Consider the following 18,424-nt stretch of genomic DNA (forward strand, 5'->3'; position numbering starts at 1 on the left):
GGAACAAGAATACTGACCGTAAGTAACATTATTGAATTTTTTCATTGTTTAAATTTAAGGTTAGGTTTTTACTTGAAAGGGAAGTGTATGGAATATTCGTCATTTTACATTAAAAATAAGAGTACTTCTTATAAATATGTGTTGTATAAAGACTTTTGTAGTGTAACGAAAATGTATTTCTCGTTGTACCTAATGTTGATAAGTAGGTACCTATCGTCTGCTCGGTCGTGTGCCGGCCTAAGGGTTTCGTCGTTGTAGGTACTGCTCGTAAGTACCTACTTAGCATTTGTTGTTACGTTAATAATGCTATGTGCATGATTTTACAATATTTATTATAGGTGATATTTAGATGGTGATCAAAGACCGATAGGGAGAGTTAGCTACGATACGCTTACGAATCGTAGGTGATTGTGATGCTGGCTAGGACCGGTATTGTTTTATTTAATGCTCTTTTTCAGTAATGTGTTATTTAAAAAAAACTATAATGTAATTGTTTAATTTAATTGTTTGTGGGTTTTACTGGTTTGAACTTTCACGATTATTACACATACAACTACGAACTAACCTTGAACGTTTCTAGGACGGAGGTGTCTCCGTGGTCCAGGGGATTAGTTTTGATCTAAGTACACGCGATTAGTTCCCGATTTTAAAGTTAACATTGTAGATTTAAAAGTAATTTCAATCAAGCTACAGTCTTTTAATTTTGTTACTTGTTTTCAGATGTATGCAATCCACAAGCAGAGCATCACCAGGCCTCTGATCTCGACGAGTCCCAGGAACGTATTGCTAATGATATGAAGCAAATCATTAGTCATACTTTTTTTGATGAGGATGATGATGATAATACCGCCGAGTCAGATCTAGAGCGACCACAGATAAGTTTACAGATACCCCAAAGGAGAGTCTCAGAAACATCATCCGACTCAGAGTCGTTATTCAGTGGTGACTTTTCTGATAACGATCCTTCATACCGGCCAGAGGAAGATAAACAACAGTTGTCTTCCGACAGTGATTTAATTACTTTGCAGGACTTATTAGGCTCAAACGATAGTGTAAGCATTCCGTCTGTCCCTATTTCACCACAATCTGACTACGATCACCAATCTGAAGCATTTAATGACGATTTCACTACTGAGGCCGCTGCTCTGTTAGTAGAAGATGCCCTTTCATCTAAGACGAATAAAAATATTCCGGCTACTTCTATATCTCCACAACCTGGTACTAGTCATCAATATGAAGATGCAGCAGACGATGGCACAGCCACCGAGATCGCTACCCTTATATTAGAAGATGTTTTAGCCTTAGTTTGGGATCAAGTGAAAACGATTACCCGTTGGCGTATTGTTAATCCGCATAGATGGAAAAAAAATGTTGCAAAAAAAAGACGTGCAGAAGGATTACCGTATACAACCAATAACCAAATAAGACCACCAAAAGTCCCAAAGACCATTGATTGTGACAACTGCACTTTCAAATGTACACAATCGTTCAATGAGCAGGATCGAGCACAACTTTGCAGATCATATTGGAATTTAGACTTTGTGAGCAAGAAAAACTTTATATTGTCTCGTGTTTTAGTACAACCACCGAAAAAGGTTCTAGTAGAGAGAAAACGCCCTGTTAGGCAATACACTACGAAATATTATTTTGTTTTGGAGGAAGAAAAGCGACAGGTCTGCCAGAAATTCTTTTGCTCAAGCTTAGGGATCTCACCTTCGGTAGTTAAAGACGCTATTAAACAGAAAAATGATCTTGGATTGTACTGCGGAGAGGACGGACGAGGCCATCAAACTCCACCAAACAAGACCTCTCCAGAAAAGGTGCAAGAAGTAGTGGATCACATTTCTTCCTTTCCTACAATGGAGGGCCACTATGTGAGAAAAAAATCTAAGCGTAAGTATCTAGATAGCACTCTGTCAATAGGCAAAATGTATAGACTTTACTTGGACCAGTATGAAAAAGACGACCCGGTATCTGAGATTACTTACCGCAGAATTTTCTCGACTGAGTTCAATTTGAGTTTCTTCGTCCCAAAAAAGGATCAGTGTCAAGTATGTAACAAGTATACTACAGCAAAGGAAAACGATAAAATTACGCTAGAAGCGTCTTATAACGAACATATAGAAAGAAAAATTCTTTGCGAGGCGGAGAAAGAGAAGGATAAAAAAAAAGCGGGGGTCGATAATACATTTTTATCTGTCTCGTTTGATTTACAAGCTATACTACAAATACCTTGTTCGAAAGTTGGCTTGCTTTATTACGTGCGAAAATTGACGGTATATAATTTAACCATATACGAAAGTGCACTCCCTAATAACGCCTTTTGCTTTAATTGGTCTGAAGTACACGGGAAAAAAGGGAGCGCCGAGATTGGTACAATTCTATACCATTACTTATCAAAGTGTATCTCCACTGAAGTAACAAGTGTGTCCTTATTTTCTGATACATGCGGTGGTCAAAATCGTAACCAGAATATTGCAGCAATATTGCTTTGGGCTGTCAATAAAATAGACCATCTGCAAGTTATAGAACAGAAGTTTCTGGAGTCTGGGCATTCTTACATGGAAGCCGATTCAATGCACAGCAGCATTGAAAGTGCGAAGAAAAACAAAGACGTGTTCTCTATGACAGACTGGAAAAACATCTTTAAAAGTGCTAGATCGAAAGGTACCTATAAAATTGGTAACAAAAAAGTGAATAAAGCTCCTTACCGTGTTAAAGAATTTAAATACAACGAATTTTATGATCTTAAGAAACTAGCAGAAGTGACATTACAAAATAAAACGAAAGACTGCAATGGAAATAAAGTTCTCTGGTTGAAGATTAAAAAAATGAAGTATGTGAAAAATGATACAAAAATATACTTCAATTACGATGTGTCTGACGTTTACTTGAACTTCGACACTAGTGTTGTGCAACCGTGTCGCAAGAAAGTGACACCTCAGTCCGGAGCTCGACAAAGCATAAGAAAATGCAGATCAAACCCAAGTTCTGTGGAACCACCCGCAACCCCTGTAAATATCGCTGAACGTCTTGATCAATTGTACGAACAACGGCGGGCTATCTCTGCGGCTAAGAAAAAAGACTTACTCAGTCTTTGTGCCAAAGGTGTTATACCAGAAGAGTACCACGGGTGGTTCCACACACTCAAAAGTGACTCTAGCATTGTCGACCGTGTGCCGGATGTCCCTGCATCCGAATCCAGCAGCGATGAAGAGGACATTTAATTATTATTATTTTGATTTCATGTAACACAGTTTTGAAGAAACATGGCGTGTAATAACTTGATTTTTTTTTTAATAAATATTTTAAAATACAGGGTTTTTGGCTTTGTTATTCCCTACAAAACTATAAAAAAAGTTACTACAGGTTATGAAGTCACTTAGGTACATTAAATTTGGCATTTATTGTAATTAATTGTTTCGTTAGCAAGGATCTATTTCAGGTCGCTGAGCCTGCGAAATAATATAGTGGTATGTATATCAAGCGATTACGTGTAAACGCCTTAACCGATTTGCAAAATTATTTTACTATTCAAAGGTTGTACCTTCATGGTGGTACTCAATAAATTTTATCGAAATCGGTTCAGTAGTTTATGAAAACAAAATAAACATCGGTTGAAGCAGATTTTTTTCAATTTTTTTTTTTCGTGATAAACCTACGAAGTCTAGAAATAAAGTATGATTTTAAGATGGAAAGCTTAAAAAACCGTTTTATTTTAATGTAACACTGTAATTAGTGCTGTTATTTGAAGTTAAAAAACATAAAATTATACAAAGCTCATTTTGTACAGCCAAAACCGCTTATGTCATTGAGAATTTTTAGTAAATTTTAAATTAACTTCAAAACCCATGACTTTTTTTTCTCCTTTTGTAAATCATAAGAAAGTTGTGTATGAAGCAAAGCTTAATTGAAAGGAATAACTGTTTTACATGTATTAATAAGAGAAATATCCAAAAAAAATATTTCTACAGGAAAAACCAACCAAGTATGCGACTGTTTCATTACAATCGTATTTTTATTGTCAATCTAATACAGCCAGGACATTTTTTGAGATAAAATAGTAAATAAGACAATATTGGCTCTTGAATATCATAAACTTATTGTACGTTTTTTCATGTTTTAATGTAAAAACACACCTTCAAACATTAAAACTGCATTATCTCAAAATCACTTTTTAGCACATAGTCGTTATTTGCAGTAATGGGACGAAATATACATTTGGATTTCTGTTCAAAAGTATTATTTATTGATATATTAATTATATACGGGGTCTCAGGAACCCCGTACCGACCAGGGGACAAAAATTACCTTCTAGTGCGATACGGTTCTCCGTGAACCCCGTAAAAGGATTTGCTGGCCCGTACGGGGTTGTGGGCACATTATCGCTAGTGCAGTGCTTACTGAAATACTTGTTATCGGCAAATTAAAAATGAAGCGCTCGAACCACACGTTAGAACTACTATATTCCAAAAACAAAGGTTATCCCACACAATATACGTCAAAATCACCACAAATTGACATCTAATTACAGGCAGGTAATTAAATATATGTTTTTAATATGTAAAAACGGTGTTGGTTTATCTTATTTTATCTATCTTTGTTACTTAATTATATTAACTACTTTCACAAAAATACAAGAGTGCGAAGTATCATATTTTTGATGTGTTTTTTTTTTATTAATACAGCATATACATCGATATTTTTATTTCCCATCACTACTAATTTATCGACCTTAATATATTACATGCGTTACGGGGTGTACTAAGCCCCGTATTTTTTCAATTTTAGTGCGATACGGGGATAAAATAACCCCGTATTTTCTTTCCTATATAATTTTGTGAGTTTTTATCGTATCCACGTGCGGGGATAATGAGACGTAGGAAATTTCATACTCTTACAGTTAGTCGAAAAAAATATTGGAAAATCTAATATTTCAGGAACTTACAGCACTTTTAACAGACTTAGGCGTACGGGGCACTTTTATACCCGTAACGCACTACGGTGTAAACTATTACGGGGCGGATTGGGCCTCGTAACGCACTAGATTTTGGGTTAAGGTTTTGGCTTGCCGCAGCGAACGTGTTAATCTAACTCTTATAGTAAGTAGCCACAAGCCTTGACATGTAAGCCCCATCACCTGCTGCCCGTGAAGCCAGGCAAACATCAGACTTGTGACCGACCAGCATTTTTTTTATAGCTGTGGGCCCTGGCATGAAAGCTCCGTCACCTGTTGCGACATGACGTCGAGCAATCATCAGACACACAACCGACCAACAGTATTTTTGTAGCTGTGGGCCCTGGCATGAAAGCTCCGTCACCTGTTGCGACATGACGTCGAGCAATCATCAGACACACAACCGACCAACAGTATTTTTGTAGCTGTGGGCCCTGGCATGAAAGCTCCGTCACCTGTTGCGACATGACGTCGAGCAATCATCAGACACACAACCGACCAACAGTATTTTTGTAGCTATGTGCCCTGGCATGAAAGCTCCGTCACCTGCTGCACCATGACGTCAAGCAATCATCAGACACATAACCGACCAGCAGTATATATACAATTGACAACATTTCATATTTTTAAGTATTACTTTTTATTGTTTGGTTTGAAAGAACTCAATTCTAAAAGATACACGTTTTTTTTTTTATTTTTCCAAAAACTGCTATTTTAATGAGAAAATCCCTTATTACTACTTCGAGCAGAAAGAGCGTAAGAAGACAGCTTTATGATGTCACATGTGTTGTTTCATACACCTAAGAAAACGACAAAATTATTTCCAAAAAAAAAAAGTTTTAACAGTCAGCTTTTTTTTTTTTTTTATACTACGTCGGTGGCAAACAAGTATACGGTCCGCCTGATGTAAAGCGGTCACCGTAACCTATGGACGCCTGCAACTCAAACAGTGTCACATGCGCGTTGCCACCCCATTAGAAACTTGTACACTCCCTTTTGCTGTGTTAAGTACATAGCAAAAAGGAGTGTACAAGTTCCAAGGAGGGTTCGGCTTGTCGACGACTCAAAGGACAATTGACGGAACAAGTTAGTTCCGTAAGTCCTCCCGTCATCAGCACACCGCACCCTCGTTGAGCTCTGGCAGCCTTACTCACCGGCAGGAACACAACACTATGAGTAGGGTCTAGTGCTATTTGGCTGCGGTCTTCTGTAAGGCGGAGGTACTACCCCAGTTGGACTCTGCTCTAGATTCGAGCGAGACGATATCCGCTGTGCTGTGCCCTACCACACAAAGCGGAATATCATTCGCTATGCCCTACCTCCTACTACTCCTCCTCCTAGCTTAAACAGTCCGGTATGTTTGACTGTCAAGTGTCACTGTCAAACTCAAGTGACTTCCCAACTGGAAGATTTTTTGTAATAGTGACAGCTTTAAATCAGCTATTGACATCACTTCCCCATAACTATTTTTTAAGATTTTTTTATACTAAAAATACGGAGAAAAAAAAATATTATATTAATATATCTCGAAATGGTTTCCGATTTAGGGACACTGAAAATTTTGAAACGTTGTCAATTATACATAGTATTATAATATATATTACACATTTTATTACATATGTATCCATATCCGTATACATATCCAACACGGCTAATCCGGACTTAAAGCAATCGGCAAAAAAAAGCTACCTTTTTTCAGTTATTTATTGTAATCTTAAATTGATGTAATAGTATAGCAAGTACACAATAAATATAGCCAGTTTTTTTTTGCGGAATGCTTTAAGATAATCAGCACTTATATGGCCATTTACCATTTTGTATACCATTTTACATTTTCTTTACAGATATAGCATCATCGATAGGTATATCTTTCATCAAGTTTTATCACAAAATGTTTTTATCTTTGTATTGTACTGTAAAAAGATACAGTATCATAGGACTTCAATTAATCGAGCTATATATTTATTTCTGATTACTTAACGATCAATCAACAAGTGTGAATATTATTATATCTTCCAAACAGCTCGGCCAGTCTGACCTAACGACATAATATTTTATGAAGGGCATGTCATGTAAGATGCAAATGCCGTACAAACTGAAAACTCATGTTCCTTTATTCGTAGCTTATTACATGGTAAATATCGCTTTATCAGCAACGGTTTTCAGTAAATAGTATACCTAATATATTTATTAAGCATTACAGTATCACATATTAACTATGTAATGAGCAATCTTGAGAAGTAAAGCATAAACGTGACGAATAATCAGGAAAAGAAGCATATAGAATCGCCCACTTATTTATACAGTTATATTTTGAAAATGGTCCCTTTTCCCAAAGAATCTTATTTATTTGAATCTATTCACACAATTTTCTGTAGGTACTCTACTCAGCATGAAAGATGAATAAGTACCTACCTAGTGACCCTTTTTTTTTTTTGCAGAATCTTGTTCTGTGAGATTTGTATTATTGTTCATAATTTAATTTATTAATCTTATTTTTTTTTGCTTTCCTTTTTTTAATAATGACTTTCTTGTTGGGAGACCAAATTAATTTTATTACTTATACGAACCCGCTGATATGAAAACACAGTGTTTTTTTGTTAAATTTGACAGTCGCCAGGATCCCTATCAGGAACCACCCGGCAAATCACTTATTAAATTAGAAAAAGGGTTTTTTTTTAATCGTTTTCATACATTATAAATTTGTCAATCATGTGAGAGACCCGTAGAAACAGTAAAGTCAGTCTCAAGTAAATGACGACACATGTAACAATAAATAATGATAAGGAATTACAAAGGCAGCCTTTATTACTATGCTTACTGAGCCACTAAATTCATTCCCTGAATAACTGGGTACGTATCACAATATCTAAAATTAAAAAACCTAACGTTAAATGACCTACGTTCAAAATACCTAAAATCATAATACCTAATGATTTTAAATACCTAAGCAAGTTTCACCTACGCACGAATTACCGAAATTTAAAATACCTATTGGACTAAATACCTAATGTTTGAAATACCAAAAACTATGTAACCTAAATTTTATACATTAACATTTGAAATACCCTATGGTCAAAATACCTAAAATGATTAACCGGTCAAATTACCGAAGTAGTAGGGTAGGTTCCGCGAGCGTAAAAGAGGGTATATTGAAGTATTAATTTTAAGCATTGTATAGTTACGCATAATTTATCTAGGCATATTTTTGTTTGTTCGAATATATGTTGTGCATAAAGGTGTGGTTTTTATGCATAACATTGTTTAGTCGAAATTTATCACGCAGAATTTTTATCATAGCTAATACTACTATATTGATGTTGCAGTTCTAACCTAACCTAACCTAACCGACATTCGTGCATTCTTAACAAAATATTGTATTTCTTGAGGTCGCAGTTCTAACCTAACCTAACCGACTCTCCTGACTGCATTTAGTATGAGTGGTTATTCTGATTTTAAGAAATATTCCAAATACAATTTTGCAAATCAATGTTATTCATAAAAAAGAATCAGCGTAAAAAGTATTATTCGAACTCATTTTCGTAAAAAGTAATATTAGTATTATTTTATATTATGTCAAATAAGTTTTCTGCCAAATTAACATTCGTCGATAATCGATTATGCGAAGTCTGTTATGCGAAAATCGTTTCGGACAATTAAAGGTATGCCAAATAGAGGGAACCCGATTGGTTTAAATCTAAAATTAGGTTAGAACTGCGATCACACAGAAAAGAACGGCTTTCAGAGTATATACCACGATATAAAGTATACTCGGAATAAGTTATCTACGAAGTAAAAGTCCACGGTTTAATTTGACTTGTATCGATCATTCTACGATATGAACTGTCGATGAAATGAAATTATTTGAAACGTTGTGTTTGAAATAATATTCGATTAATTGTCTGTCGACGATTCAAGGGTAAACCGGTTATTTAAGCCCCATTTATTAGACATTTTTGCTTTTCGGATTTAATCATTAGGTATTTCGATTTTAGGTATTTTGAACGTAGGTCATTTAACGTTTGTTTTTTTAATTTTAGGTATTTTGAACGTAGGTCATTTAACGTTAGTTTTTTTATTTTAAACATTATAATGTGCACCTTTTTAAACTTTAGGTATTTTGAATTTCGGTCGAAACACCATTATGTATTTTGATTTTAGGTATTTTGAACGTAGGTCATTTAACGTTAGGTTTTTTAACTTTAGACATTGTGATACGTACCCGAATAACTCGATAACAGTAAGAGAAAAGACAATATTTTCTTACAGAAATTAATTGTAATTTACCTAAAGAACCGTCCCCTAATATTAACGGAAATCAATAAAAATTCTTTGTAGATATTAATCTACCCAAACTCGAAAACCAGGCAAGCACAGAGTAAACTCTCTTTATAAAGCAAGTTGCGTAAGCCTTTATTTGCACTAGGTCCATTTATTTATCTACGTATATGTTAAATAATATGTATGTAAGTTCATTTATTGTATCTATATATATGTTTATTTTATAATAGAATCAACTTGTATTTAATCATTAAAATCTCATACTGGCTTTATAATGGCGTCCACCAAACTATCTCTGTTTTGCCCAATGGTTGACTGATAGAAAATGGCAAGTTTAAATAAATAAATAAAACTTTATTCGTTTTTGAGCCTAAGATATGCGATAACAGACACACAAACGTGGAAGTAGAATTAAAATTTCAGACACGTCCTTAATCGTTACTTCTCAACGAAAAGAGAAAACAAAATTGTAAACATACTCGCAATGATAATTAATAGATCAGATCAGTAATTTGTCCGAGGTAACAGCAACTTGGAAAAAGTTTCAATGTTAATTGAGTTCAAACTAATAGGGATGTGTGTGTAACAATACTGTTGGGTACTAACAGTAGATTTTATTGCTCCGCAATTTGTGAAATAATTTTGAAATACGTTAGTGCGGGATACAAACGTTTAAGCGTTTCTTAGAATAAGCACAGCATTTATAGTAGCAAGTTTTGAATCTATTTTTTTTTATTAACTAGATAGGTAAAGAAAGTCTACCATATTATTTAAATAATTTGGTTTAAATTTCAATGCCTCGAACTGTACCTACATGGTGGGCAGGAACAGGTTAAAATAAGCACAGCATTTTTAGCAGTAAGTTTTGAGTCTATTTTTTTTATGATGTAGGTAAGTATGTAACTAAACTATTGTATTTAAATAAACCAATGTGGAGAAAAATCTTTATAAAATGTAAGCGAAAACAAATATTGGACAATTGAAAAGCGAGTATTAAAAAAAAATGAAAGCGATTTTTGAAATGTACATATTTGCTTGAAAACATCGATCTTGAGTCATCAAATTTTTACTTATTAAGTGAAAATTGCCACTTTGCTAAATACATAAACAAAAAAAAAATATTAGTGATTTTCAAATTAGTGTTTCTCAAGAGAAATAGCTAAAAATATTTTTGGAAAATAAAATAAACGTTGGTCAATACAGAGATTTAGACCCTATACCAATACGAAAATCGAAATATTGTTTCGCAGTTATAGGATCACTCCGGATCAGTAGTGTCATAATACAATCTTTACAACAAGAACTTGTTTACCGAATTATGTCATTAACAAAATATAATTTATTCCCAAAGGAAGAAACTAAACCAGTATTGTTCTAAACCTGTATTGTTCAGTTCTGACTTTTATACCCTTTCTTCAGGATTTAACTGTTTTTCTTTTAAACAACATGATCTAATACGAGGTAATTTATTTATTCAAGATGTCATAATCATAACACTAGCTCTTTCAATAACTAGCTCGATTAACTGCAGTTCCGTAATAAGTAAACAAAATCAGTTTAAAACACAGTGGGTACAAAAATATTTCTTTAAAGCAAGATTTTTTACATGATAATGCAGAGCCCTCAGGGCCTTACCGACTTTAATGATCATAACAACGCCAGTCCATTCAGGTTTTCAGAAGGTCCCGAAATCGGTGCACCATGCGTCGGCCGTGCAGCCCCATCATCGCTGTCAGTAGGACCAAATGTAGGAAGCACAATGTTGTGGTATCGGCAGCCCGAAGAAACTGCACTTCGAATGGTGGTATGAAAGTTGATCAGCAGATTTCAATCCGTTATCTCTGAAATAATTCACAGTGTTGAAAGATGGCTAGGTAAAACGTATCTCCACTTCTGAATTTAGCATTTTGGTTATATAATGAAACGTTTTTATTTTATGCTTGTATGAGAGATCATATCAATTCAATTATGCGACCGAGTATGTTAAAGGTGTATAATATGCAGCCTTTTGTCCAAAATAATAATCAACGTTTTTACTTCAAGAAAGGTAACTAACTTCCAAGGAACAAATTAGCTTTACTCAAATGTCATATGACCTGTAGTGACTACTAATATGACGAAATAACTAACCTCCAAAGAACAAATTAGCTTTACCCAAATGTCATATGACCTGAAGTGACTAATATGATAAAATAATTGTAAACATTTATTTGTATTACAATCGGGCAATTCTCCATTTAAGCGATCCTAATTAAATTTGTTTTTGGGATAAATTTAAATATGTAATTCAATTAGCAAATATGGGACATAATAAAACTGCGTTGGTTATAAAGCAATGACACCAATTATATATTTACTCTTTAGAAACACATCAAATACTAAATCATAAACATGGTTACTATTAAGTTACGTATAATGAAATAGTAAAATATGCTTATTTTTAATTACAATTTCATTAGTCAGTTTCATCAATTTATTCAGGTAGTTTTCATTAATTAATTTTCATAGTTAAATACGGGTAATTATTATTAAATAATCAGACATAAACAGCGTTGTAGAGTTGTTTATAACAAAACACTAAAACATTAACTTTTTAATTACATTTTCATTAATCCATTTCATAAATTAATTCAGACAATTTTCATTGAAAATAAATTCAGGTATTTATTAAATAATCAGATTAAGGTACTTCAAATAATTTCATAAATTAATTCAGACAATTATTATTATTATATAATCAGATTAAGGTACTTATCTCTGTTCGTGGCGCTGGTAGAACTAAAAGTGACTGCTCGCCGACGAGCAGTCCCTTTTATAACCAGTCCAGGTAAACTTGCCAACCGACCCGATTTCTTTGTCTACCGACATTATTGCCATAAATTTAAATGTTTGAGAGAAACGTACCTTAAAATGTTACAATTATTAAATATTATAATGGCAAATCCAACAAATTCAAGAATTTGTGTCTTGCCCTAGTCAACTGGTAGTTAAGGGCGTAATCCGTTATTCATTGTGCAATAAAGTTTCAATAAATATTCCGCCCCTAATCTCTGAAACTGTTCTGAAAAGTTTTAGATATGCAGATTATAGGAAACCCATAAGGAATGTATGAGTCATGGGACACACGCAGAAGCAGCACCCGCCAGGGTGCAAAGATTCTTTGAGAGTTCATGGAATCTAAAACGAACTAGGCTGTTGGATGAAAATGGTGAATGAAATACCTGTCTATAGGATAAAAAATTCTACTACACAGCGCCAACTCGCCTCTTAGATTTTTTTTCATTTCAACCCGATCGTTAATTATATCCCTAACGCCAGCCAAAGCAAGTCAGAGATAGAGTCCTGGGTCACCTATCAGCACACTCGGTCGACGATATTTTGGTGCTAATAAAAAAAAAAATCGGCCAAGAGCGTGTCGGGCCACGCTCAGTGTAGGGGCTCAAGTTCCGAAGTTCTACTTTTGTGATTTTTATCATATTATTTTTTAAACAAATGGTTCAAAAGTTAGAGGGGGGGGACACACACTTTTTTCCTTTAAGAGCGATTATTTCCGAAAATATTAAATTTATCAAAAAACGATTTTAGTAAACCCTTATTTATTTTTAAATTCCTATCCAACAATATATCACACGTTGGGGTAGGAATGAAAAAAAAATCAGTCCCCACTTTACATGTAGGTAGGGTACCCTAACAAAACATTTTTTTCCACTTTTTATTTTACCACTTTGTCGGCGTGATTGATATACATATTAGTACCAAATTTCAGCTTTCTAGTGCTAACGGTTACTGAGATTATCCGCGGACGGACGGACGAACGGACGGACAGACAGACATGGCGAAACTATAAGGGTTCCTAGTTGACTACGGAATCCTAAAAACAATAAATAGCTTTAAACCATATCCATAAAGATTAGACTACATTTCGATAATAGGTTTATCACATAAGGTTTAAAAGATATACTATCAAAGCCATTATTTAGTTCATAGACATATTGAAAACAAGTAAGTGGCCTTAGAAATTAATATTTTTTCGTTACAAATAAATTAATTTGTAATATTTTTGTGCAAGTCTCTTATAACTAAGCATAATCTATTTGTATAAATCAAAACAAAACATGGTAAAATTAACCAAAACCTGAAGTTTATAATTTTTATAGTTTAATTTCATTTGATATTATGATTGTAGGTTTTCAGTTAAATCCCATTTTAATGTCCCTTTTAAATGTTTGATTTTATTTGAAAAAGTAATAAAAATTAACAAAATTGTTGTGACCAGTGTGTATAATTGTCATTCGTCACCCTATTTCACAGCCGTTTTAAATACACCAAACATTTGGTTGCGAAAAATATATTATGTCTGTGCACTGTGATACGCTATTCCAACAAAAAAAAAAACAGAGTAGTTCCCTAACCGTATGTAAGTACCTACAATTGCTTATTTTACTTTTTTTTTCAGGACAATATGTTAAAACTACTAGCCACCTTGCTTTTATTAAGCAGCTATGCAAATAGTGAAAAGTTCAATTTCACAAATTACGCCCTATACAGGGTAACCCCGAGCACCGCTGAAGAACTAGAAATACTAAATTCCATGCTATCTAACCCTCAGTTAGATTTCTTCGAAGATCCAGTAATTGTCAATGAAATGGTCAGCGTAGTAACATCACCTGGATACAGAAAAACGTTTGATGATATATTAAAAGCAAATAGTATTGATGCTGAAGTTACTATTGAAAATATACAAACGTAAGTAATTTAAGCATGATCCCCTAAAACATAATATTACATAGGACTTATTGACCAGTGAGAAGATATAGGTAACGCACGGAAAATAATGGTCACACAGAGATGAGAGTATATATTAAAAATAAAATTCAGGGTCAAACGCGATTAGCCAACCTTTTGTATCACATGATTGTTTGATCAGTGAAAAGATGATTCAACTTTTTTCTCAATTCAACTCAATTTAAGATGTTTCTGTTTGTAGGGTAATTGACAACGAAAAACACGGCAAATATATTCAACGCAATGTGCAATCTATGACATGGGACGCGTACTATCCTTTGGAGGACATATACTCTTGGCTTGATGACATAGCTGCTGACAACAGTGATATAGTTACAATAATAAAAGGAGGAGAGTCATATGAACGAAGAGAAATTAAAGGAGTTAAAATTTCTCACGGTAGCGGTAGAAAGTCCATATTTATTGAAGGAGGTATACATGCTAGAGAATGGATAGCTGACGCAACAGTAAACTACATTATTACTCAGCTCTTGTATAGTGAAGATCCGGAAGCGCAAGCTGCTGCTAGAGATTTCGATTGGTACATATTTCCCTGCACAAACCCTGATGGTTATGTTTGGACATGGACAGACGTAAGTTTCTATACCTATGTGTTAAATAACATATTGCATTTTTTTTATTATTATAGCGAAGATTTTTTTTTTATGTTTTGGTTTCTATTTTAGTTCAGACTGTGGCGTAAAAACAGGCGTCCCGTTGGAACTGAATTTGGAATTGATTTAAACAGAAATTGGGACAGCAATTGGATGCGTAAGTAACTTTTGTGTTAAATAAATGAAAAATAGTACCGCAAATGTAAGCAGAATTAACATTAAGTAATCATTATATGTTACGATTCCAATAAAAATAAATGATAAAAAGGATGTGTCAATATTACAGTCGAAAACTAAACCTTATAATTATCTCTCTGATTTGCGAGGTCTATAGTGCCTATACTTATTTTGATCTAAACTATCCTGCAGAACTTTGCAGAAAGAGTTAATTGACTGGTGAAATAATTAGAATGAAAAATGTTTGTCTTTACAGTTAAAGGTTCCAGCAATGATCCTTCTAGCGACATCTATGCTGGTACCGGTCCGTTTTCCGAACCCGAAGCAAGTTCTTTAGCCGCCTATATAGAAAGCGTTGCAGAAAATATGGAAATGTATATCAGCTTCCATTCTGCGGGGCAAATGCTTATGGTTCCTTACGGAAATACTACTGACCGGTTGGACAATTATGAAGATTCGGTAATTATTAATTCATACTGATCCTCGTAAGTTGATTTTTGAAACGAACTTACATCATTAGTTAGGTTCTAGTGCGAAAATATTTTCCTTCGTATTTTTACGGAAACGTAGTACGTGTCATGCTATTTTAGTCAGTCTCAGTACAAAACTTACTGACTACTGATACAGTCTGAACTAGCATAACAAATACGAACGTTTCCGTAAAAACTTTTTAACAAAAAATAAAACCGCCTTCAAAAATAAGCGCGTTACAAAACACCTGTACCTCTAATGTAGGAAGTCGTTCTTTTAATTTTACCTTTTGTATTATACAGATATCATGAAAAATTACAATTTTATGGAGAAAGTGACCAGAGGGCCAAATTTTTACCTACTGCAATAAAATATACATATAATTTTTCCGCAACATTTTTACGCTATCGCGATAACTTACCTACGTATTAAAAAAACGTGCTAGTCACACTGATTAAGATTATAAAATTATAAGTAGACAACAAGTGATTAATGTACAGTGAGCTGAAAAAGTGCATGGCGAATTTATCAACGAAATTCATTCATAATTTGTCCATGCGATTTCGTAGCTCACTTACCAACTCCTTATTTTTGTACTTTTGTGGGTGTCGGCGTCGTAGAAGTAATCTGTGGGATATGGGTTAAATTGTGGCGTCAGCGATAGGCTGGCACCCTGTCACTTCTATATCACTTCAGTATTTTTTTCAACTCCTTAGTTGCCAAGAGTGGCACTGAAGCTTGAGCGGTTTCATGTACTCTGCCCTTACGTTTGGGAATATAGGCAAGACCTTATGTATGTTTACAAAGTCCCTTTTTTATGGTTAATTTATAATTTGTGTTCTTTTTTTTATTACAGGTGAAAATCGCCCGCAGAGCTATAAGCTCTTTGACAGTGCGATACGGAACGCAATATGTGGCTGGCAATGTGGCTGAAGTAGTTTGTAAGTAATTTTCATATAGTCGTATTTTATTGTCTATTAAATGCTAGTCACATAAATCTTTAAAAAACGCTATAAACATGTAAACACAGTTAATGAAAGGTTTCTGCGTACAATGCTAAAATTGTTTTATCTCTAGGAGGCTTTAGGACCCAAGGATAGATTTAAGACAAAAAGTCGCCAAGATTAATTTTTTTATAGCTAATGGAAGTTGCGGTCAGTCACTTGACTTTTTTGAACTTCTGAAATAGCCAATAACGGTAACGGTTTTTTTTTTAGATGAAGCAACGGGAGCTAGTACAGACTGGGTAAAAGAAAAACTACGTATACCTCTCTCGTACACCTATGAACTTCGAGACCTTGGTGAATATGGTCATCTTCTGCCCGCTGAGCAAATATTACCCAACAATGAAGAAATTTGGGATTCGGTACTCGCCTTAATAAGGGAAGGTCGAGCTTTGGGCTACTTCAATTCTGCTTCTATCATTTCAGGATCGTTTGCTTCTAGGAGTAGATTCTAGGAGTTTTGTTATATCTTGTAAATTAAGAGGAAGATAAAACATCGACAACTTTAGAATCATTTACATGTTCATGCTCATAATTATAGTTTAGGAACATTCTATGCATTGTATTTCGCTTGGTATTTCGTACGTTGCGATTTTTCTATTTCGGCGTTTAAAGCAATTGATAATTTGTCTGTACATAATTCTGCACAATGCCTTAGATAAGGATCCTCTTTCACCAGCCAATTTTCAGAAAATTCGTCTTTGTACGGGACACCAGTAGCCTATTTCATGGAATGCTCCTTTAACATGTTTTTCAATGGATATATTTTTAACTTTTATTAATTTGTTATTCTTAATATATTTGTATTTATCATTATAAAGATCGTATTTAACTTCATGATTTTATGCTTCAAGTGTTTTTTTCTTATTTTCTTTAAGCAAAACAATTCTGTGTAATATCAATGTTTACTGTAGTAAAACTTATTTCAACTTTCACGATTTTTACACATATATAAAATTGTTGCAAACGGGACTTCATTTTATTATTATGAAATGGACTTACTCTTGACCACAAACTAGCCAAATGAAAAAAATAATAATAAATAAAATATGTATATTATTCGTCTTAAATTTATTCAGTTAATTTTATGAAACATTGATAATGATGTTCGGTATTTATCGTTGATAATTTGATAAAAGACCATTTATGTCAAAGCGGTGAAATGTAATCTATATAGATTAGCCTGTATTTTTGATAATTATTTTATTGGACAAGGCTTAAAATGGAACGTTTTAAAGATATTACTTTATATCTTAAACATATTGGATAAGGTAAGTCCCATTGTTTTGAAGATGTTTATTTTTATTTATTGTCTGTGTGTATGTTTATTTCACAATAGTTTTGATTCGTATCTATTCATTCTAAACTCATACAGACTCTATAATCTTGCACCAAACTAGGGAATGCTCCCGGAAATTCCCGGTACCAAAAGTACCGGGAAATCCCGGGATTTTTGAACTCTTTGGGTACCGGTACTGATGTTATAAAATCCCGGTTCTTCGGTACTTTTCGGTACTGAAAAATGGACAAAGATTACAAACTAAAACGCATTTAATCACTTCAAAAATTTGAACGTAAACGATGGAATATCCATTGAATGCTGTACAAATGTAATGTAAATAGTTTCAAACGCGTTAGACTCGTCCCGTTCGGTATTCATCGGCTATGATCGGGACCTCGGCGTCGGTTATACTTAGAGGGTAAACCAAACTAACTTTGCTAATGTTAGAATTAGTTGAGGTCTGTATGGTTTCTTGCACATGTCGTCCAGGTTTTTGAAAGTATGCTTAGAACGCAGTCTGGTATACTATAATTTTGGTCCTAAATAATAGGCGACCGGGATAAAATTCTAACAATAGTCACCAAATTCTACAAAACCCTTTACGCCGAATCTCCCACATACCCACAGCCTGTGCCTGATTTAGAAGAAAGCTTCAAAGCTATCCCGCCAGTTACGGAACAAGAAGTATATAATATGTGGCTCTTATTATGGTTCTTCAAAAAATGAAATACACGGGAAAAGCCCTGGCGAGGATGGAATCACCACCGAAGCACTGAAAGTAGGAGAACGTACTTTGATCCCGTATATCACCAAACTGTTTAATACTACTATAATAACCACTCAAACTTTTCCA

At 34.2% G+C, this 18,424-nt stretch overlaps 1 protein-coding gene across 1 annotated transcript in view; it reads left to right on the forward strand.

The window, feature by feature from the left end:
* LOC125232753 (zinc carboxypeptidase-like) overlaps positions 1–17,261 on the forward strand; it is a 36,912-nt gene extending 19,651 nt beyond the window's left edge. Inside the window, exons 2-7 of the mRNA XM_048138521.1 lie at positions 13,695–13,984; positions 14,226–14,616; positions 14,710–14,794; positions 15,071–15,273; positions 16,142–16,226; positions 16,503–17,261. Of these exons, the coding sequence (XP_047994478.1) occupies positions 13,695–13,984; positions 14,226–14,616; positions 14,710–14,794; positions 15,071–15,273; positions 16,142–16,226; positions 16,503–16,744 (1,296 nt within the window). The 3' untranslated portion in view covers positions 16,745–17,261. The remainder of the gene's footprint in view (positions 1–13,694; positions 13,985–14,225; positions 14,617–14,709; positions 14,795–15,070; positions 15,274–16,141; positions 16,227–16,502) is intronic.
* Positions 17,262–18,424: the final 1,163 nt, after the last annotated feature.

This window comes from Leguminivora glycinivorella, chromosome 13, assembly GCF_023078275.1.
Source record: "Leguminivora glycinivorella isolate SPB_JAAS2020 chromosome 13, LegGlyc_1.1, whole genome shotgun sequence".
NCBI classification, from domain to species: domain Eukaryota; kingdom Metazoa; phylum Arthropoda; class Insecta; order Lepidoptera; family Tortricidae; genus Leguminivora; species Leguminivora glycinivorella.